Source organism: Drosophila navojoa, chromosome 5 (genome assembly GCF_054131105.1).
Source record: "Drosophila navojoa isolate 15081-1374.11 chromosome 5, UAZ_NAV_1.0, whole genome shotgun sequence".
Taxonomy (NCBI): domain Eukaryota; kingdom Metazoa; phylum Arthropoda; class Insecta; order Diptera; family Drosophilidae; genus Drosophila; species Drosophila navojoa.
This window is the reverse complement of record NC_142893.1, coordinates 9,493,193-9,515,145: the sequence shown is the minus strand read 5'-3', so window position 1 is coordinate 9,515,145 and position 21,953 is coordinate 9,493,193. Positions and strand designations below refer to the sequence as shown.

The window sequence follows — 21,953 nt, the reverse complement described above, 5'->3', positions numbered from 1 at the left end:
TGTGCGTGAGTTCAAATTGCAACAGCAGCAGCAACGACAGCAGCAGCTGCTGCTCCTTTGCGGCCGGGCAATTCCAAAGAAATTATCTAAACACGAACGACGCAATTATAGCTATTGGGTTTTTCACTTAAGATTGCACCTTTGTCTGGCTTCCTATCTATCTGCAGCTATACAATGCATCTGTATCTAGAGAATGTATCTGTAATTGTAGCTCTGGGTAAAGAATGTTTCGGCAGCTGTTCGGTGTATCTGTGGCTAGAGCCTTGGAATGAAACTGTATCTGATGTTGTCTAAAGTATCTGAATTTGTGAGCTACTATGTATGTAGTATCTGTATCTGTATCTGTATCTGTTTCTGTATCTGTGTCTGTGTATCTGTGTATCTGTGTATCTGTGTATCTATGTATCTGTATATCTGTATCTGTATCTGTATCTGTATCTGTATCTGTATCTGTATCTGTATCTGTATCTGTATCTGTATCTGTATCTGTATCTGTATCTGTATCTGTATCTGTATCTGTATCTGTATCTGTATCTGTATCTGTATCTGTATCTGTATCTGTATCTGTATCTGTATCTGTATCTGTATCTGTATCTGTATCTGTATCTGTATCTGTATCTGTATCTGTATCTGTATCTGTATCTGTATCTGTATCTGTATCTGTATCTGTATCTGTATCTGTATCTGTATCTGTATCTGTATGTGTATCTGTATCTGTATCTGTATCTGTATCTGTATCTGTATCTGTATCTGTATCCGTATCTGTATCTGTATCTGTATCTGTGTATTTGTATTTGTATCTGAACTTCAGTACGATGTATCTGTATCTCAAGGTGCTCAATGTAACTGCATCTGCAACTACAATTAAATTTCTATATGTTCAATGCAACTCTATCTATAGCTAATATCATCTCTAATTGCCGAAGGTAACTCAAACGGTTCTTTGGCTGCCTTTGGCTTGTCCTGTCGCCGCCTGCTTTTGATGCCTGCTCGCATTTCGCTGAGCGAGCAGACAGCTGAGATAAACACCATGAGTGAGAGCGAGAGAGTTTAAGGTAAAGTCCTCTTGTGCCCGCATCTAATGGCTTGTTTATCGCTCACATCGATCGCAGACCAAATAAATTAAGTGCTTTAATTGGCTGCCTAATTGATAGCAGGCGTCGCCTCTTGTCTCTCTCTCTCTCTCTCTCTCTCTCTCGGTCTCTCTGGGCCCAGACGCTGATGCATGATTAGTTCTCTACGCTTAGCGCTACTTATAGAAGCGACTCGCTGTGATCCGATTTGGTCTGAGCTGCACACATCCTGCCAAAAAGAAAAGGAAAACTACTAGCTAGCTGCCGTTAATCCGCCTCTAGCCTACTGGGCATCCTGTCCAGCTGGCTCAATCGGTGTCTGCCTCCAATTGCATTTTGCCATTGTTTTTCCACATCTTGCCATCGTTTTCCCTTGGCCCACACAATGCACTGTGGAATGCTCACACACATGATAAGCATCGGACAGGAAGCCCACAGACAAAGACAAAGGATGTTTGCTTAGGCTCAGCGGCTAATACATGTTTGCTGGTACGTGACTTTCTATGGCTTGTGCGTTAATATTCCGCATATATAGACGAGGCGGACAGACTTGCATATATGTCTGTGTGTTTTTCTATATTTTCTATATCTGTGATGCCTTACCTATTTGCTTAGCCTGTTTATTTTCAATTACAGGTATTTGTGCTCACGCATAATTAAAAGAAATGCGTAAAGCATAAGGAAGTAAACGCTTGACAGCCAACAAGCAGTGCTATGCTAGATTGATAGACTTTTAGATATCCTTTAAGCCACTGAGAACTGCTTATATGCAGCGATATCTATATATCATGAATTAGTATCCAGTAGAGCCCCATCCCAAATACTTGAACAACACAAGAATACGCCATTTATAAATTACTTTCAATAGCTAGACAATAGAGTCTGTAGAATGATGATAATTTCCAATAGTCATTTCTCAATCTGAGATCTTACAGCTGGCAGCGAGAGCTCCCTCGACAAGGGAGGAAAGCAGGCAGTCAGGCACTGAGGGGCGTGTGCCGTTCATATATCAAGTTCCAAATATAGTGACCAAATCATTTTAGGGAAAACCCCATGGATGCCGAGAGCAGACGCTGCTAATCAAATGTTATCACAAGTACCAAATGTGCCGCTATATATAGTCATATGTACAGAGCGCTATATGGAGCGCTGCATGCACCCTCGACTAAACGATTAATGGCTAAAAACAGTTCAGGCTCTGTTTGGGACATTAAAACTGCACCAAAATATACAGAAAAGTGAATTTTATGATCTGCGCTGAGGGGGAACACGAAGAAGAGATGAGAAAACATAAACCACCCGCCTACGCCCCACATTTCCCCATATGGCATGCCTTGCCTAATCCTAGCCAGACTCGTGGACTGCCATTTTATTGGCACTTTCCCGAACTATAAATCAATAAACAGTCATCCCATAAACTTTTCAGCTGGAACTATTTAGTTGTTCCGAGGGGAGTTCCCTAAAAATTGTACTAGTGTTTCGTCAGACTTGCGGTAATTTCGTTGGCTCGTCGTAAATAGGCGTCGAGTCGTTTGTCATTTCGTGTTGGCAGCTGCCCCCGCCATAAAGAACAATGAAGAAGAAAAACGATCATTAACACCAATTTTTGTGGAGCCGAGACAGAACTTAAAGCCCAGAAGTTACAGATATTTATGCTATATAACTATATGTATATATAAAGAGGGGGAATAAAATGCGATCGTAAAAGCAAACACACAACAGATTCCGAGAGACATTCAAATGCCACACACACAAGACGTAAACGTTGAGAAAAACCCCTCCCCCCACCCCTCGGTGGACAGAGCAAGGTAGATTTGTAAAAAGAGAAAGAGATAGAGCTGTGCTCGTGGGCACAAGAATGGGAAACAAGCCGCACAGACTTCCGCTTTCATTTCATAAATTCGGATTAAGGCATTTTCAAATGATAACAATGAAAATAAATAAAGAGAGAAGCAAAAAAAATTAAGAAGAAGAAGCAGAATGAAAGAAAAATAAAAACCTTAAGAACTTTGTGTAGAAATGCGCCGTGAATCTGATTAACGGCAACTACAACGTGTACAGCGACTCGGAAATGTGTCACGTAAAATGGTTTGTTTCCCAAGTAAAGCCGCAACATGCCCAAGAACAATCAACGGACAGCAGCAGCAGCAGCAACAACAACAACAACAACTGTAACTAAAGCAAAGCTCACCAATTGCTGTCAACAAGAGAACGACAAAGAGACAAAGAGAGAGAAGAGAGAGAGGGAGATAACTGAGGATCCATTGTTTGACAATTGTCGCAATGTAAGTTGAACTTTATATAAATAGCATCAGCAAGCTCAGCTGATCTGAAGTTTGCGGAAGCAGTTGGTGGGCGAGAGATAAGTAGAGGGATTGCACAACATGATAATATTAGCAGTTTCAACTGTAAATAAATTGTAAATTAGGCTGGTTGATTAAGGGCGAAAGAAGTTGCTAGAAATTCCATAAAAAGTTTTGGATTAGGCTAGAGCTGCGTATGTGATCTAGATCTGAAGTAAGATGAGTGAGTTAAAAGTATGTTAAAGTAGGGTTTACCTAGCTAATGCTAGTGCTGAACTGATGATCATAAGCTTCTACTTTTCCTGCTAAAAGCTAAATAAATGCCAAAGGAAATCCTGCTTAAGTAGATAGCGCTTCGAGCCCCTAAACGACAAACTCTCCTATATTTATTGCTATTTATATACAATTTCGTGCGCACTTCAGTCTACCCCATCAAATTGAGCTGCTTGTCTTGGGTAATTCCCCTCTGCGAAGGCAGCAAATCGATTTACATTCAATTCTGTACGCGCACGAACACGTTTCGCAAACATTTGCTCAAATTTGAGGCAAACATTGAACAATTGCGTTTCCTGCATAAAATGCATCCTGTATTACTTACAGCAGGAGAAGCAGAAGCAGCAGGAGAAGCAGCAGTAGCAGCACATGGGCTTAAGCAAAGGAAACACAGGCAGCGGCAAAGGCAGAGGCAGAGGGCGAGGGAGAGAAGGGATGGGCTCATCATCATCTGTTGCTTGCGCGGGCCGACAAAAATTTTACGAATGATGAGCGGAAATGCTGTGAAGGCGCGTACTTTGTACACAAACAAAATAATATATATATATAAATGTATGTGTGTGGAAAGAGAGGGTATGCAGTTGGAGCGAAAGAGAGGTAGCGATGCGTGCCTGTAAAAACAAATGTTGGCAAACAACAAAAACAAGGAAAAGGATGTCCTGCTCATCGGCCTCAGCTACAACTGGTGGAAAAGTGCGTTTGGGTCGGTGCAATTAACATTTTCCCATTTTTGGGCTGACTGTTTACCGTTGTCCGCACACAGCAGGACATGTGGCCAGTGGGCAATTAGATGCTCGTCTGGCAGTGTGAAATGCAGCGCAGGAAACAGCTCGACGCGCCCATTGTACGCTCACGTCCCAAACTCTGCTACAGGTATGGCACACATCTCTTGCCATACACTGCCTACACTCGCTCCGGCCAAGAACCCATTGTCCGACACCAAATATTGTTGGAGATTAGTGACTCTGCGCCCGGCATGGCTGGGGTATGAGGAAACGCCTGTGGCGTTAATTGTTTGTCCCGTAGCTGTGCGCCGTTTGATTTGCGCCGCTGCAAAGTTAATCTGGGCCAGCGGAAACGGAAGCGGAAGCAGAAGCAGGAGCAGCAAATGCAAAAATCCTTTAGCCTGTTGCCTTTGACAGGGTTTCCTGATTTCCACTGCTGCGGGCATTCGAGTTGGAGGGCGTAGAACCTACAGTCTTGAGCGAGGGACCTAGAACCTAGAACCAAGAATCTCGAGCGTAGAGGCTAGATCTTAGAGTCTAGAATATAGAGCGTAGAGCGCATAAAACACATAGCATAGAGCGTAAATCGTTTAGCTTAGACAAATGAGTGGCGAAACATAAAAAGCCGAAATATCCTCTGTGTAACATCAAATTTATTATATATAGATGAATGGATCTGAAGCCTATACGGATATGTACGGAATCTGTGTGAACTTTTTTGTAATTTTGTAACTATAAACCACTACGTAGCTGAGCCAAATTATGCATTATATGTTCCCTATAGGTATATTGCCCAACGGAGAGAGAGAGACTCCCATATAGATGGATCAGATACTATATACGATCTACACAATGCGTAATTTGTGTACTCAACGCGAAAACTGTGCGGAACGACAGCGAGCGGCATTCCTCGAATGGTCCTTGCGATATGGATGCGTGGTTGAAGTAAATACTTCGCTGAACACCCGCTCGTGTAGTGTGGCACCCGCCGCTGTGCGGACCAGACTACGGCGTACGCACTCGCCATTCTTGGCGAGCAAATAGCCGATAGGATACTGCAGTACGCCGGGTCGATAGTGAGCCACAGGCCGCAGACCCAAGGCAATTGGAACGTCGTCTGTTGGCCCTTGGCCACAGTTGCCAGATGGGCAGGTTGCCTTGCCACATTTGGTGGCATCACCTGCATCCACACGATCCGGATTTTTGCCACGCTTGAATTGAACTTCTTCGGGTCGGCCACAGTCGGCCTTGCACTCCGGCGGACAATTGCGTCTAGCGTGCTGTTTATCCGATTCGGGCAGAATCCGATTTGAATTATTAGATGGAGTATTGCCGTTAGCGTTTTGTTTACCTTTTGATTTGCCTGGCTTATCTTTCCCCGGCTTTTGCCTATCGCCCTCCCATTTGTCTTTGCTTTTCTTTCCTTTTTTCATGCCATCTTTAGCTTTGTTATCTTTGCCCTTCTTCGATTTGTTGTCTGTCTTGGGCTGCTCGCTATGTTTGGTCGCGTTGATGAACATCTCCATTACCTGTACGAAGAGCTTGAGAAGCATTTCATTCTCGGGATTCTTTTTAGGAGAGTCACAATCACAGGCACGACAGTCGTTTCTATCATCGTCCTCATATGCCGAAAAGTCGCAATCGTCATTGTCGTTAGCTTTGCTCATTCTATACCTATTCTTGTTTTTGGCACCCGCTCTTCTTTTGTTATTGCCTCTGCTGCTCCTGCCCATAGGCTTGCTGCTTGGCTGTGATCCAACCGCCTCATTTCCACATAGACAACTATATTGCCAAGGCGCTGTAAATACCAGGAGTTGGAGCAATGTTTCATTACTCGATTATGAGCTTTACTTACGCGCATTGCTTGTTGCTGCTGGTTCATTCACATAGTAGGGGAATGGACAACAGGTGCATGTATTAGTTGGACTTTGGGGGCTAGATGGAAATAAGGCATTACAAGATAGTTAAATGTCAGTTTAGTGAGTGCTTAAGAGTTTTTACTCTACATTAGATAGCTGGACTGTGAAATATACCTATTAAAAACATATTGACTGATATAAGGACAGGTCTTGTTAACAGCCTAATAGACTTAAAGGGATGTATCCTATTTAGAAAAGGAACATTTTAAAGGAATTTATCCTATTTAGAAAAGGAACATTTTGATTTGTGATTGGGTATATATAGGGATTTAGAATACATATATATAAGCTAGCTAGCTACTAATCATCACTACTATCATATAGTAAATAAAACATATTTCTATCTAGGATCTACGAGCACAAGAACTCAAGGAAGACTCCTTAGCTTTCTCTTTCTTATCCCTAGATTCGTCAACTTCCTTTTTAACTAACTAAGTCTGCATATCATTGGCAGTCCAAAGATTTCTTAAACTTTACCAACCGATTATTCGCGCAATCATTGCCATTGTTGTTGTTGTTGTTGTTGTTGTACTCAAAGTTCCTGTTGTTGTAGCTGCTGGCAGTGTAGTAGTTGTCGTAGTTTCCGTAGTTGTCGTACTTGCTGTAGTTGTCGTAGTCGTTCCTCTTATTGCTGTTGCTCTGGCAGCAACTGGCGGTGTTGTTGTTGTTGTCGTTGGCATTTCTGCATTGTTGCGGTACGATTTGTGACAAAACACTCGTCAGCTGCTCAATGAGATGATCGCTATTATCACAATCCTGCAGCACTACAATGCTAAAGGGTGGCACATCTTTCGGAATAATCGACTGCCGTGCTCTGTGATGGCCATTGCCGGCCTGCTGTCCTTTGTCTAGGTGTTTTGGCTCTGGCTGCTTACTTTGGCGCCGAGCTTGTTGCTCCCCTTGGTTATCCTCCTCCCGGTCCTGTTGGCCCGACAGAAAACGATGCGATCCATCGATGAAATTCTCAAAAGTTGCACGAATCGTCGAGTTGCATCTATCGCAAATGCATCCATCGGCTCCACATTGACCATCCAGGCCCACATTGACCTCTCGCTCTTTGCAAATGGCACACGAGCGCTTCGGTGGGTTCTGGTGCCTCATCATGGGCTTCGGTCGGCGCGATCTGCTTCGATTGACGTTCAAGTTGGGGCGATATTCTCTCGCACTTTTACGCATGGATGGCAGGGTAAAGTCGTCCAGCATGAATTGTGGCTCCACTGCGGTTGGCTGTTGCTCTGCGGCATCATCCACGTAGAACTGCTCTTGGCTGAGCAACGATTCGATCTCCGGCTCAGTGGCTGCCGAGGCCATCTCGTCCCCACAGCTGACATCCTGATCTGCTTGACCCGACAAAGCATTCAACTTCTGTGTGGCTGCTCGGCTTCTGTCCTCCTTGTTGTTTTTGTAGTGGTTTATAATTTTTCTGAAGCCGAAACGTGCCATATTTTGTCAAAATTTCCAAATTCAGGCAAAATTTTGTTGTGTTTTTTTTTTTTTTTTCTATTTTCTATTTTCTGACAGCGTTGGCTATGCACTCGTTGTCTTTATTTTGCTATGGCTCAGCCAATTGGGCAGCAGCTTGCGCCAGGACCGCAGCCAGCCGCCGCTTTTGCTGCTAGTGCGTGATCCGTTCATGCTTTCCAGCTGGACAATCCCCGTGGCGCCCACAAAGCCATTGATGTTGGGAAAACTCTGCCATTTGTTGGGCACCACAAACGACGAGCACCGCGTCTGAGCCGACTGCATCAGGTCTGGCCTGAGTATGCTCTCCGCGACGTGCAAGAGCGTGTGACGTTGCCTGGTGGCAGCTTGGGTATTCTCCGACGGCAGCGTGGGACGGATGGACAGAAAGCTGGCACGATAGAAATGATGCAGGTTTGTGCCCATGCATCCGGCACCGCCATGGGACTGCATATGGAATTGTGGCACCACCTGCACTGGGTCATCCGGCACTGGCAGAGGACGCGGTGTTTGCTTCGAGCTCTTCTTGCTCTGGCTCTCCATTGGGTACTGCACTACCCGTAACTCTCGATCCTGCCAATACTTGGGCTGCTCAGCTGCTCCAATCTCCAGCGCTCGCTCCTGCTTTGGTTCCATCGTGCCGCCCTTTTGCTCCTGCGGCTTTTCAGCTACCCGAATTTGTTGTTGCTGTTGTCGCTTTGGAGCTCGTTCGGTTCTTTCCCGTCCAGATGCTGATGTAGTGCGAGTCGTTGCTGCGCGAGCTGTTGATTTGGAATTATTTTGATTCTGTGCGGGGAGCTGATATCTGGCGGGTAGATCTGGTCGTGGCTTAGCCGGTGCGGACTGATCGCGAGGACGCGAGGATCGTAAATGCTTAGGATGCGAAGCCGTTTGTGTTTGAATTGAGACCTTCTCGCGTTTTGCTGTCGTCGATTGAGTTCGCTTGGGCTTCGAGCTGGAGGCCTGATTGGATCGACTAGAGGCGGCTTGAGTCGCTGGCCTAGATCTGGCAACTTTCGTAGTTCTGGTGCTGTGCAAGCTATGGGTATTCGCAGTCAGCTTGCCACCGCGACACCGCTGCTTGCACTTGTGGCACAGGCAGGCGGACAGGCGTAGCGCCTTGCTCGACACCGGCAAAGTGCAGGGCTTAGCGATGGGTATACGAGAAGATTTTAGCGAGAAAATCGATTGATGCTGTGGGAGGGGAATTGTATTAAATGGAATAATGTTAGTCGAAGAATTAACTCACACTTGGCATTAGGTTTGAATAAAATTTGAATGGGAAAAAGCGACGATTCTTCATGCTAAGCTGTAAATATTTTAACGAAGTCTGTAAATGAAATTTCAATTTTGACATTGATTTATATTTTAGACATAGTTTACGCTTACGCCACAGTCAGAAAGACGTCGACTGGGTAGCTTGAAGCGTCGCTTTGTCAAATGCAAGCTGCTCTCTGGCATTATGCGCGCCTGCGGGATTTCAATGGAAGAGTTGGTTAATGGAGGTTATACAAAAGTTCTCATACAAACTAGAGCTGCTTACAGAAGAGCTGCTGGGTGGCTGACTACGTGAGCGCTGTGTAGTGCTGGAGGACCTAGGTGCTAGCTGTAATGAAAATAAAAGTGTGAATCAAGGCTGATCTGTAGACACTCGTCGAGCTCATGCTTACTCCCGAGGAGAATCTGTGATTTCTCGTGGGTGTTCTGCTGTTCTCCTGGAAATACTTCACGGGCACAAAATTAGCACAGCCGGCATTATTGTTGAGTGGGGGTATGCCAGGGCTGCGGTCTCGTCTATCATTCGTTTCCTGCACTCGGCCGCCTTTATATTCACACTGCGGATATGGGGGCGAGTACGGCTCTGCACATTTTCTTCTCGGTTCGGGTATAAACCGTTTTTGCACATTGCAACTGCATCTAGAGACAGTTAGGGGATTTTTGAGGAATCTTCCGCTGCCGGATTGTAGCTCCATGTAGTCCACTTTCGAGTCGTTCATGGAGAACTCCGTTTCGGGTCGCTGTGGCGCCTCGCAGGGTCGATAGCCGTAAACATAATTTATATTTGGTTTCTTTCCTTTTGGCTTGCTACACGAAGGATTCATGCAAACGATATCGCTAGTTGGAGTGACCATAGTGTTACGATTCTTGATTACATATTCCGTATAATCGCTTGATTCTTTCGGCTCCATTTTGCTATCATTGCGGCTAGGACAGGACACGAGGTCGTATGACTTGTAGTCTGATTCGTGGCTGTTCGATCTGGGCTCGAAGAGAGTTTCGCAATGCGGACAGAGCTGTAAATTGCCATGGCTTGCCTCGTGATAATTGTGATGGGGCCCCTTGGACGGGGCTGCACCATACGAGTTGCTGTAGCCGCTATAATCGGCTCGATCACGCTGCCTCGGCGGTGGGTCTGTAACGCATGCCTTATCGCAACGGGTCCTCTTAGGCGTTACGGGCGGAGGCTTTTTAGGCTCGTACAAATTCTTTGGGGCAGCTTGATTACGATTTCCGTTGGGCTTCGGCGAGCTACACGGCTTGCAGAACGGTTTTGGCGGTGGACTCACACGTTTCGGTTTATCATAACGCTGCGGTGGTGCAGTATTGCGGGCCTCACAGCACATTCGAACCGTGTTTGGTCGACCAGCCGTATCCGAAGAATTTGGTGTCTTTGCGGTATACTGACCTTGATTTGGTTCAACGTCGTAAGCCTCCCAATTGGTTTCGTTTCTTGGTATGGATCGTGGTCCTTGGCTCGGCCGAGATCGATGATCGTTGGGCGACGAATCACGGAAACGGACATCAGTTGGTGCACGATAAAACTGAGCGTTTGCTGGTGAACGACAACAATTGTCATTTCGTTCGCAAGTTTGTGCGGAAGTATTACACTTTGCACATGGAGTAGGTTTGGCTTTACGCCTCGCCATTTGATTTGTGCTCACTGTTTTTTTCGGGGTAGTATTGGCACGTGAACAGCCCATGCCTGCGGATTTACGAGCTGGGGGAAACTTGTTACTTGGACTGTCAATAATAACTTGCGTCATTTTCGTTTCCTGATAAATGCTGATGGAATAATTCTTTAAATGGTTGGAGCCCTGCAGCCTGGAGAAACTTTGATGTGACAACTCGGGCATTTGATGGTAGGGCTGCTCAGCTAATTGGGGATATTTTTGCCTAGCTAACGATTCCAGGGACTGCGTTGAAGGCAGCTCTGAAGTCAACTCTTCGTTGTAGAGCAAATGCTGTTCTTGGTATACTTGCTGATACGACCCCTCAGAAATATCCTGGTACACTATCGGATACCCGTCTGCAGTCGACTCATCAGAGAATTCCTGGTACGGATTTTGATGTTGATGTGGGTAAGGATTTCTGTACTCCTCCATACACAATTTCGGGGACTGACCGGGGCAGTCTGCCTCAGAAAATTGCTGGTACATCTCTAAATTCGACTTGCCCGACAACTCCTGGTACGACTTTTCATGTTGGTCTGCGCATGGGTTTACGTACTTTTCTTTACACACTTTCGGGTTGTCTTCGTTAGGTGCTGCCCCATGCGATAACTTTTCCGGGTACAACTTCCGACACCTCGCAGGAGACAACTGCTGGTAGGGCTCTTTAGACAACTTTGAGTATGCGTTCTCGGACACTTCGTGGTACGGCTCCTCTGATAACTTCGGGTATAAGTTGTGGAATGATTGCTGATACTGTTCGTCGCTCAACTTAACAGTTACGTCGCTGCTCGTTTCTTGATCCATTTCCCTGTACGGCTCCTCAGCTAACTTCGGAGCTTGACTCTGTGACGATATCTGGTTCTCCTCTTGGCAAGTTATGTTGGGCAACTTCTGGGACAATTGCCAGTTGTAGTTCTGGTGCGACTCTACAGATTCTTCCGAACACGGCCTCTGGTGAATTGTCGTGTACGCCTTTTGATATAGACCGGAATACGGTTCCTGTAGACGCTTAGAATCTGTAGGACCTTCATCAGGATCTTTGCGAAAGTCGTTTGCACAGCTGATCAGACTTTTAGCCATTGTTGTCTTGATCATTAGCTACGAAAAGGGCACACTAATTCTGTTATATGGTACGGCTCACATTATCTATAGTATTCGACAAGTGTAAACAAAGAATTTTACAAATAAATTTTGTACAATCTACAATCGGAATGAAAACAAAGCTAATTTGATAAGTTTAGCTAAGTTTTGACTACAGTTTACCTAGCTTACACAGTTTACCTAGTTACCACTTAGTTCCACCATACACTTGATTTACGTATGTGAGGAAATGTAGACAATAGAAAGATCTTGGCTTGGTTCGATTCCATCTTTATTTAAGTCATTTATAACTGATCGATCTATGTTTATATATAGAGAAACATATAGTGCATGGATTGCACATGAAATCAGATCACAGTTAAAGGCTCCATTAATTATGATGCGTTCTTATGTGCGATCCATGCGCACACATAGTTATATATACATATATGTATATAGGAGGTTGACTTAGTGAAACCTAGAGAAACGTTGATGTGACAATTGCGTCATCTGGTTTGGCTCCTTAGCTAATGGGGGATATTTTTATTTGGGACTGCTTCTGAGTTCTTGTTATGATTGCTGATACGACTTTTCAGAAATATTCTGGCACACTTTCGGAAACTCCTCTGGAGCCGACTGATCAGAGAATCCTTGGTATGGATTTCAATGTTGATCTGCGACGAATTTCTGTACTGCTCCATATCCAATTTAGGGTACTGAACGGGGTTATCTTTCTTTCCTTTACGTGCTGCGGCATCCGAGTACAACTTCCGATACTTCGCTGGAGACAACTCCTGGTAGGGCTTTTTAGACAGCTCGGAATGTGCGTCCTTGGGCACTTCGTGATACGGCTCCTCCGATAACTTCGGGTATAAGTTATGGACTGATTGCTGACACAATCTAACATCGCTGCTTGATGCTTGATCAATTTCCATATACGGCTCTTCTGATAACTAGGGGGCTTGACTCTGTAACGGTACCTGGTTCTCCACCTGACAAGCTATGTCGGGCGACTTCTGAAACTCTTCTGAGCCGGAATACTGTTTTTGTAGACTTTTAGAATCTGTGGGCTCTTCCTCTGGATCTTTGCGAAGATCATTTGCACAGCTGATCAGACTCTGAGCCATTATCGTCTTGATCAGTATTGCAATGACTACTAAAAGCGCACACTCATTCTGTTATATGGTACGCCTCACATCATCTAGTGTTGGACAAGTGTAAACAAAGAATTTTACAAATAAATATTTTACAAGCTACAATCGAAATTAAAACAAAGCTAATTTGATCAAGTTTTGCTTAGGTATTACCTAATTCTATTAGACTTATCTAAGGTGGATTTTACAGGTAAAACTAAACAACAGATTGATCTGCATTTAGATCTCGGCTTGATTTGACTCCAACTTTATTTAAGTAATTTATGACTGATCGATCTATGTATGTCTATATATAGAGAAACATATAGTGCATGGATTGCACATAAGTTCAGATCACAGTTAAAAAGTCCATTAACTATGATGTGCTCTTATGTACCGTCCATGCACCATATAGTTATATTTACATATATGTGTATAGGATGTTGACTTAGTGGAACCAAAATTCCGAAAAGTTTCTTGCAAACGGCGGTTGGTTCAAAAGGGGTTTATGCATGCGATGACGTGCCTTCTTGTTTTGACTGTTTGGCCGCGATTGATGCGAGGCGGATGGTAAATTGAATAGACGTGAGCCGCACAGACCGCGTAGCAACATCTTCTTCTTTATCTTCCTGTTCATGTGGTGTATGACACGCGGGCTGGGCCAATGCAGGGGCCAACGCGTAGTCATGCGCATTAGCTCTACCTCCCGATCTCTAACGGGAAAACGCTTCGTCCTATGCTTATATCCACTGGGTATAGCCGTATTCTTAACTTTGGCCTTTCGCTTAGGTCTCTTCCTCATTCGACTTACATTCGTTTTGTACACTGGCGCATCGATGTCCTCGTCATCGGCAGCATCCATTAAATAGATGGGCGAATCGCTCTTGGTTGCTGTGCGATCGCCCGCTGTCAAGCGGTCGCCATTTTTGTGAGGTTGTTGCAGCAGCTTCAACATCAGCGACCTCCACAGTTGATTCGTATCGACTTGCTTCGGATTCGGATCATCGGGATTTTGTACCGTTGACCATTCCGAATAGTTTTGTTGCCGATCCTCTTGTAGTAGTAGTATCTCTTGCAAGAGCTCTAGTTGTTCGATTGTTAGATTGAGCTCGTGTTGAATGCATTGGCTTTCCATATCCGCCGTTGCCAGATCGCTGAACTCTTTGTGGCTACTCTTCTTCCGATCGATTTCTTTTGGCACCTTTGTCAAACTGGGCGGCTTTGTGGCGTTTGGTGAACTTGTCGATGGGTCATCCACCTCTGACTGCCATGGCGTTGCCAGACCGTTGCTGACCTTAGGCCTAAGCGACGACAGTTCCAGAGCTGGCTGCTCCAACTTTGCCACATAGCTTAACGGTGACAGGTGCAGCTCTGACGATGGAGACGGCGTTGCCATACAGTTTTCCGTTTGCTTTTCATCTGATTCGCACAGCTTAGAGCATGCTGGACACGACTTTGCCAGAGTGTTGCTGGACGGCATTGACTTGGGTTGTAATATAATAATTTTTGGTTGCGGCAAGTCTGCTTCGGATGGACACGGCGTTTCCAGACTGTTAACAGACAGCTTAGTGCTTTGCCGAGACACATGTGGTACCGCGCGCAGCAGTGATGCCAGACTGTCGGCCGAATGCCTTACATCTTGCACTATTGTCCGACTTATGCAGCTGCCAGGCTGCCTTAAAGTTGATGGACTGTTGGCCACACACGTTTCATCTACATGTGAAGTTTTGAGCGTTGCCACACTATCATCAGACTTAATACTTTTTAGCTTCAGCCCTTGACGCAGCATAGCCACGCTGCCCTCATCGACAACATTCTGCTCAGGCTGTTGCAGCGTTGCCAGACTGTCATTTTGTTTGGTCAAGAGACTTGCCCCGCTCTGCTGTTTGGCCTTCAAGATCTCCGACAAATCAGCCAACAGTCTCTCAGTTATATACTTCAGATTCGCATCGAAATCTTGACATTGATTGCTCGTTAGCCTGTCGTCTTTGAGGTCGGATTCGATTTGCTGGCGACCTACTTGTGCCATGAATTGGTTAATTAACGTTGTGCTGCTCACATTATGAACTGCTTTTGGGCTCACCGGCGATTTGGGCGCGATCTCCGGTGATTCCATAATCTTTTTGGCCATAAGCTTGGCCAGCTTCACATAATTAAAGCCGTCCGTAAGACTGTAGGGATCTTGCGGGGGCAGCTGGGGAGGCTGTTGCTGCTGCTGCAGTTGCTGTTGCTGCTGCTGTTGCTGCTGTTGCTGCTGCTGTTGCTGCTGATGCTGCTGCTGTTGCAGCTGCTGGTGTTGCTGCTGCTGCTGTTTCTGTTGCTGCTGTTGCTGCTGCTGCTGTTGCTGCTGTTGCAGTTGCTGTTGCTGGTGCTGTTGCTGATGTTGCTGTTGCAGCTGCTGCTGCTGCTGCTGCTGTTGCTGCTGCTGTTGTTGCTGTTGCTGCTGCTGATGATGCTGTTGCTGTTGCTGTTGCTGCTGCTGCTGCTGCAGTTGCTGCTGCTGCTGCTGCTGCTGTTGCTGCTGTTGCTGCTGCTGTTGCTTCATAGTATTTAAGTTTGCCGCTTGCTTGTGCGCAAAAGCTGCATTGCTCTCTAGGCAGCTGATTAAATTGTTTGCGCATTTGCCAAAATTGAAGGGCACAAAACTAGGCATTAAATGCCTATGTTGCTGTTGTCGCTGTTGCCGTTGTTGATGTTGCTGTTGCTGCTGTTGCTGTTGCTGCTGCTGTTGCTGCTGTTGCTGCTGCTGTCGCTGCTGCTTATGGTGCTGCCGCTGTTGCTGTTGTTGCTGCTGCCGCTGCTGTTGATTACGCAGGCATTGCTGCCTGAGCTGGCGCAGCTGTTGCTTCAGCTGCACCGATATATCGTTGATAGTCTGTTGCTGTCCTTTCGCATAGGCCGTCATAATCGAATGCGACCACAGCGGCGAATTCGGCTGAATGGGCGTATTCGAGCTATACCACAGTTTGGGCTGTGCCCGCTGCAGGGGCCGCTGCAGCAGAGGCTGCTGCCAATTCGCTGTGCTCGTGAATTGCGGCGAAATGTTCATTAGATCTCGCCGCAGGCGACTTAGATTACGGCTGCTTGGTTCGGGCGCGCGTAGCTTCGGCATGCGTGGCACAGCACCCACCATTTTGTTGCACACGCTCGAGACGAACGTGTCGCGACGCGGCGTCCACTGGGGCGTTGCACCGCTCAGCCAGGACACGTTAAGCTGGCCCATCTGCTGCTCAGCTGGATGCTGCTGAGGCGGCGGCTGCTGGAAGGCGCTCAGGCCAGCTCCCAGGCCGCGACGTCGTGCCATCATTGTGCAATGATATGCTAATAACTAATGAATAAAATGTAATTTTTAACTTGAAATTTGTAGAGTTGAAACATTTAAAATTTTGAATCTACGCCATAATTGTTGTTTGCAAAGCTTTAGTTACGGGAGTCCAAAAAACGTTGACGCGCAACGCAAAGCGCCGCAGCATCTCAGCTGTTTTTTGTTGCTGTTGCTTTGTTTCCATTTCTGATTTTTTTTTCCTTTGGTTTAAAAGCGCGCCCACGTGTTTACAGTTAGAGCTTTCGCTGCTGACGTCACGTTTGGTGCTGGCGCATGCGCAGTTTTGCGCCTTCCTTGCCGGTCACAATGGAACATTTCATTCATTGCGGCTTCAGTTCCAGCGCAAGGTTTCGAATTGGAACTCCAATTGGAAATCTACACTCGGCGCATTCACTGTCTCTCTTAAGCTCTCTTCCTTAGCTGTTGTCCGTTCAAGTGGAAGTCACTGTTGCTGTTGTTGCTCAGTTGAGCAGGCGCGCAATTCAAACTCATATTTTGAATTTTTCGATTTTAAGGTAAAGTTGTCAAATTTGAGCACACTTAACTTACGTTTTCGAACGGTAAACATTAAATTTCCGTAATAGAAGTTTTTTTTTGGTATTTCAGTATTAACAATAAAAAATAATAAATAATCAAGAACCTAATCAAACCACCCACACACACACATACACAAAGATCAAAGACTTAGACAAAAATTAAGATCCAAATAACAGAATGGTGAATGTCGGTTGCGTTGCCAAATTGCTAAGTGGTCTGCATTTGGGTAGTAGCTTTTGGGTGAAACGCGTCAATCCGCATTGGTATGAGGCGCGAGAGCTGCCCAAGACGTTGCTAAGCGAGAAGTTGGCAGAGAAAGTGCCGAACGCACGAACGACGGCTGGAAGAAAATATACGAAACCCTGTTTGACTATGACGCCACTGACTAGGCATTCAGCTGTGCTATAATTTAACAAAGATTATTGTGGGGTTCAGTCAGAAACAAAAGTGCTTTAACTAATTGCAGTGCAGCATGTGATGTACAATACATAATCGGACATTCAATTAACCTGTGGAAGATAGAATACTTAAATTTTGTTCAAAATGCCCGCCAAGTACAGATGTGTGCTGCCAACTTATTTGAATAAATACTAACAGAGAAATTTGCTTAACGTAACAGAGTGCTGTTATTATTTAACAGAGCGATCAACGGTCGCATGCAACACTGAACAAGAGAGCAATTGGGTATGTGTGCGTGCGTGTGTGTGAGTGTGTGTGTGTGAAGAGCACGACATGCCAATCAGTTGGTGCCGAGTTTTTGCTTCGTATGCAGGTGGGCTGCGTTTCGCGCTAAAATCGTATAAGAATCGCCACTTAAACAATATAAAAAAAATTCCAATAGCCGAAAGCGAAGGCACTTGATAATATAAATCGCGGCGCATGCTACGCCCACGCGTTCAAGTTCAGTGCAAGCGAGAAAACAACCAGCAAAAGCCAAAAGGCAATAACAAGGCACAAGTGATAAGAATTCATATATATAAACATATATAAATATATAATTATATACATATATATGTGTATATATGCATACTTATATATTTAATACAAATTCAACGTGAAAAGAAATCTGGCGACGAATGGAAAAAAAATGAAATATTGAAACAAAATTTAATATAAAAGATAGAAAGCATTCGTAAAGTGTACGCTAAGAGCAAAAAGCAAAAATCAAATTGGAATGAAACAAAGATTAAACAAAGTGTTTCATATTTGAGACAGTGTTTGTTATTGTTGCTATTGCTGATTGGGCTGCTGCTGCGGCTGGAAAAGTAGAAACAAAAAAATATGTTATATAGCTAGTAGGAGAGGGAGAGGGAGAGGAGCTGTGTACTAAATATCAATTATAAACACATACATATGCATGTATGCGTGTGTAAATGTAATTTCTTATATGATTTCGTGTGCGGCTGTGTGTGTGTATATATATATGTATGTGCGGCGACATGCGGAAGCAAAAAATATTCATGAATGGCAATTATGCTGGTGTATTTTTTTTTTGTTTGCTCGCAGCCAAAATGACGGCGAAAACTACGTACGGTTTTCCACTTGGAAGTCGTGACGTTTTTCGATTGCATAGCTACATATGTATGTGTTTGTAATGTGCGTGCGTGTGAGTGTGCGCTCAGCTTTTGCCCGCAAACCCATGTGTGCTAGTGTAAGTGTGTGTGTGTGAGTGTGTTTGTTTGACTGCGAACGTCATAGCAACTCCAGTAAAACGCAAATAAGCCAAAGAAGAAAAGCTAATTGCTGTTGAGTGGTCTAATTGGACACCTTGCGTTTGTAAATTTTGCTTTTTTCATTCGTTATCAACCATGTGTATATGTAAACGCGATGTGCTTTCACTGTTTTCCTCTCTCTCGCTCTCTATCTTTCGGTCGGTTTGCACACATACTACGTACATATTATTCGAGTGGTTTTGTATGCTCGACCTCGACAAGTTTCGTTTTCGCCCCTCCGCAAATACATACATGTGAGCGCAAGTATGTGTGTGTGTAATTGTCATCATGCTGCTTCATATATTGTAATTTCTGCTGTTGTTTTTTGCGAATTTCCTTGACTCCTTGAACCTACCCAGGCATACATACACACTTGTATATGTATATATGTACACATGAATATGCCAGCGTACTCACACACGCACAACGTAACCTGTCTGCCCCGTAACTGTTGCTGCGCCCCCGCCGACTATACACACATACACATGTCGTCGCGCGCTCTGCTGCTTGCTCTTGCGTTTTATTTGCCTTCTGCTCTGAGTGCTGGCGCTTCTGAACTGTTGTTGTTATTGTCGTCTCTGCTGTCTGGCTGCTGCGGCTGCCGCTGTCGCTGCTGTTTGTAAGTCGAAGTCGTTCTCTAGCTTTTGTTTTTTCTACTCTTTTATATTTGTTGGCTCATTTACTTTGCTTGAATGTTGTTGTTACTCTTTTTATTTTTTTTCGTGCGCGCGCGACTTTTGTTGTTTTTGGTTTTCTTTTGTTATGCTTGCTGTTTTTTTTTAATCATTCTCTTATTTTGCCTTTTGCTGATTTTACTGTCGGTTTGTTGTTGTCGCCAACAGAGGGCATGAGTGCGAGCAGAACAACAAGAACAACAACAGTAACAAGAACTACTGCGGTGCCTTAGTTATCAGCTATGCCCAACAGATATGGTGCCCGTATGTATGTACGTATGTATATACGTACATATGCCTACAGTACTCTTCATAAGTATAACGCCACTCCGAACATTAGGTAACTTTCGCCTAAACTGATCTATCCCAATTTAATGATTTACAGCTAACTTGTCTAACTAAACTTTTTTTTTTTTGTCGTCCGGCATTCAATTCGCCCACCCACTTTGCCGTGCCGCCTCAGTTGTGAATGACAGCACACATCGACGCACATCTCATGATGATTATTCATCTTAATTTCGCCGCAAAGCGAGGCTGCCTTGTGACGTCTTTTACAGCTGGCTACGCTTTCGCAACTCTCTTTCGCTCTCACTCTCTCGCTCTCTCTGTTTGCGTGCGTGCGTTGGAAGTTGTCAAGCCAAATGGGGCTCCAGCTTCAAATGCTGCTTCCATTTTGGAAGTTCATTCAGCTTTGATGCGGCGCTTCCAGGCACAGGTCAACGGCGTCACTGCATTCACATCCATTTATTTGAAACATTTGTCGTCGTCGCAGTTGCCGTTGCAGTCGCAGTCTGTTGATTTTTATACATTGACTTTCAGTGTGTGTGTGTTTGTGTTTTTCGCTAAGATTCAAGAGCGATTCCCTCTCCACCATCTAATCGCTGCTGCTGCGACCATTTGGAACTGTTTTGTGTCTTTTCTTATTCGTTTAATAAACAAACAAAACATCATTTTCAATTGGTATTTAATAATTTGATTCGATTCGCTTCGCCGTCGCTTCAAAACATTTGCAAGAAACGTGAAAATGTGCAAATTAAATGGCTGAGAAAAACCACTTAAAAATCGTTTTTTGCATTGTTGGCTGGCCACACCAGCTGCCGTTGCTCTTTCGCACCAACAAATTGTTTACAAAATTTATACGTCATGCATACATACATATAAAATGTCTGCATGTGTGTGTGTACTGTTATACTCTATAAAGCAAACACAATGGGGCATTTGAAAGTGCGTAGGTAATTTGAATATTAAATGGAAGGTCTTCTTCTATGCGCTTGGCGAGGCTCACAGCAGCCAGCTTTTGTGTTTGAGCAAAGAATGGCTTGGATTTTGTGTTCATTTAAATTTAAAGCAAATGAACTTTTATGGAAATTTATTTTTTGTATAAAAATTCTTTTTTATGAGAAATTGATTGTCTCTAAAATACTCCAGAGTTTATTTATGCAACTTTTTATAAATCATAGCTCCACTTACTGCCTGAGCAAATTGTAGCTCATTACAAATTTTTCTAAGCCTTTTACAACTCAATTCTTTGCAGCTCGCGCTTCAATTGGCCGCAGAATTGCGTGCGTGTGTATGTGTTTATATGTGTGTGTGTACTTGCGCTGCGTCGCGCTTCTTCTGTCCACAACTATTTCGCGCTGTTGCTGCCTTAAATTGATTTCAATAAAGAATTTGTTGACTTGAACGCTTGCTCCAGCAAACATTCGCCACTTGACTTGGGCCACGCGCGCCATCTCGCTCGCGCACTCAAACAGTGTGTGCGTGTGTGTGTGAGTGTTTGTTTGTTTGTGTGTGCGTGTGTGTGTGTCTGGCCACGCGACCTTGATGCTGTACATTAACCCATTAAGTTGTGTCGTGGTCCGCAATGCACGCAGCTTATGTAGCAGGCGACAGCTAGCTGAAGGAGGAGGAGAAGCACGATGAGAAGAAGGAGAGCAAGAAGAAGCAACAGCTTGGACAGGCGAGATCAGCTTACGGCGAGAGAGTGAACATAGAGTGAAGTGTGTGAGAGAGAGAGAGGGAAAGAGGTAGCTGTTCTGTTGTAGCTTGCAATGCTCGTGTAGTAGGCGACAGCCGGTAGGAGGAGGAAGCACAGTGTAAGGTGCGAGAGTGAGAAGGAGCGAGGAGAGCGAGGCAGACACTGGTTTATTACACTGTCCACCATAAGTTGTTGCCTAGGTGTTGTGGTGTGTAGGTTTTCTGTTTGGCTTAGATCAAAGAGACAACAGCTGTTGGCTGGCCACGCCCACTAGCAACAGTAACTAAAACAGCAAAAGTGATCAAAACCAGCAGCAAACGAAGGCCAAATATCAAATGTGATTTACTTTTAATTGCTTTTTATGTTTTTGTATAATGTTTGCGAACGCAGCACGGCGACAACAAGGCTAAAAATGTGAAAAGAGAAAACAGCTCAACAAGAAAACAAGAGTATCAACAAAAGCAACAACAAATATCAACAAATAACAAACAACAACAGCGTTTCGAGCAGCCAACGTGCCACAAGTCAAATCAAATCGGAGACGCCTCACGTGCTCGTTGCATTTTGGCCACGTGGCCGTGTCCAATGGCCCAGTCGGGAGCAGATGCCACAGCGACAACAGCGAGAACAACAACAACTGCAACAACAACTGCATCGAAGCAGCTGCCGTTGACCTTTGACACAGCGAATGCAACGCGCAAATAATTGCAACAATTCAATTTGAAAGCTACGAATCGAATTAAAATTTTACGCTGCTGCTGTTCCTCGGTGTGTGCGTGCACGCGTGTGTGTGTGTGAGTGTATGTGTG

At 44.8% G+C, this 21,953-nt stretch overlaps 4 protein-coding genes across 5 annotated transcripts; 1 reads left to right on the top strand and 3 right to left on the bottom strand.

The window, feature by feature from the left end:
- Positions 1–5,007: 5,007 nt before the first annotated feature.
- LOC149091020 (uncharacterized) lies at positions 5,008–7,736 on the bottom strand. Its single transcript, XM_089260992.1, has 3 exons — positions 6,775–7,736; positions 6,230–6,309; positions 5,008–6,172 (listed from the first exon to the last, which is right to left on the bottom strand). Exons 1-3 carry the CDS (start codon positions 7,734–7,736, stop codon positions 5,244–5,246), a joined length of 1,971 nt encoding a protein of 656 aa, XP_089117118.1. The 3' UTR covers positions 5,008–5,243.
- An 84-nt stretch (positions 7,737–7,820) lies between these two features.
- LOC149091019 (uncharacterized) lies at positions 7,821–12,991 on the bottom strand. Of its 2 annotated transcripts, XM_089260991.1 has the most exons (6): positions 12,563–12,991; positions 9,425–11,339; positions 9,298–9,360; positions 9,144–9,224; positions 9,004–9,063; positions 7,821–8,948 (listed from the first exon to the last, which is right to left on the bottom strand). In XM_089260991.1, exons 1-6 carry the CDS (start codon positions 12,718–12,720, stop codon positions 7,821–7,823), a joined length of 3,405 nt encoding a protein of 1,134 aa, XP_089117117.1. In that variant the 5' UTR covers positions 12,721–12,991. The 2 variants fall into 2 exon arrangements, with proteins under 2 accessions (XP_089117117.1, XP_089117116.1); XM_089260990.1 differs by lacking the exon at positions 12,563–12,991 and having other exon boundaries at positions 9,425–11,989.
- A 1,621-nt stretch (positions 12,992–14,612) lies between these two features.
- Positions 14,613–16,643, bottom strand: LOC115562294 (uncharacterized). Its single transcript, XM_030383524.2, has 2 exons — positions 15,002–16,643; positions 14,613–14,934 (listed from the first exon to the last, which is right to left on the bottom strand). The coding sequence occupies exons 1-2, from the start codon at positions 16,223–16,225 to the stop codon at positions 14,893–14,895; spliced, it is 1,266 nt and encodes a 421-aa protein (XP_030239384.2). The 5' UTR covers positions 16,226–16,643; the 3' UTR covers positions 14,613–14,892.
- Positions 16,644–16,765: 122 nt separating this feature from the next.
- On the top strand, positions 16,766–17,396 carry LOC108654214 (uncharacterized). The gene has a single exon (XM_018105358.3). It carries the CDS (start codon positions 16,958–16,960, stop codon positions 17,186–17,188), a length of 231 nt encoding a protein of 76 aa, XP_017960847.1. The 5' UTR covers positions 16,766–16,957; the 3' UTR covers positions 17,189–17,396.
- Positions 17,397–21,953: the final 4,557 nt, after the last annotated feature.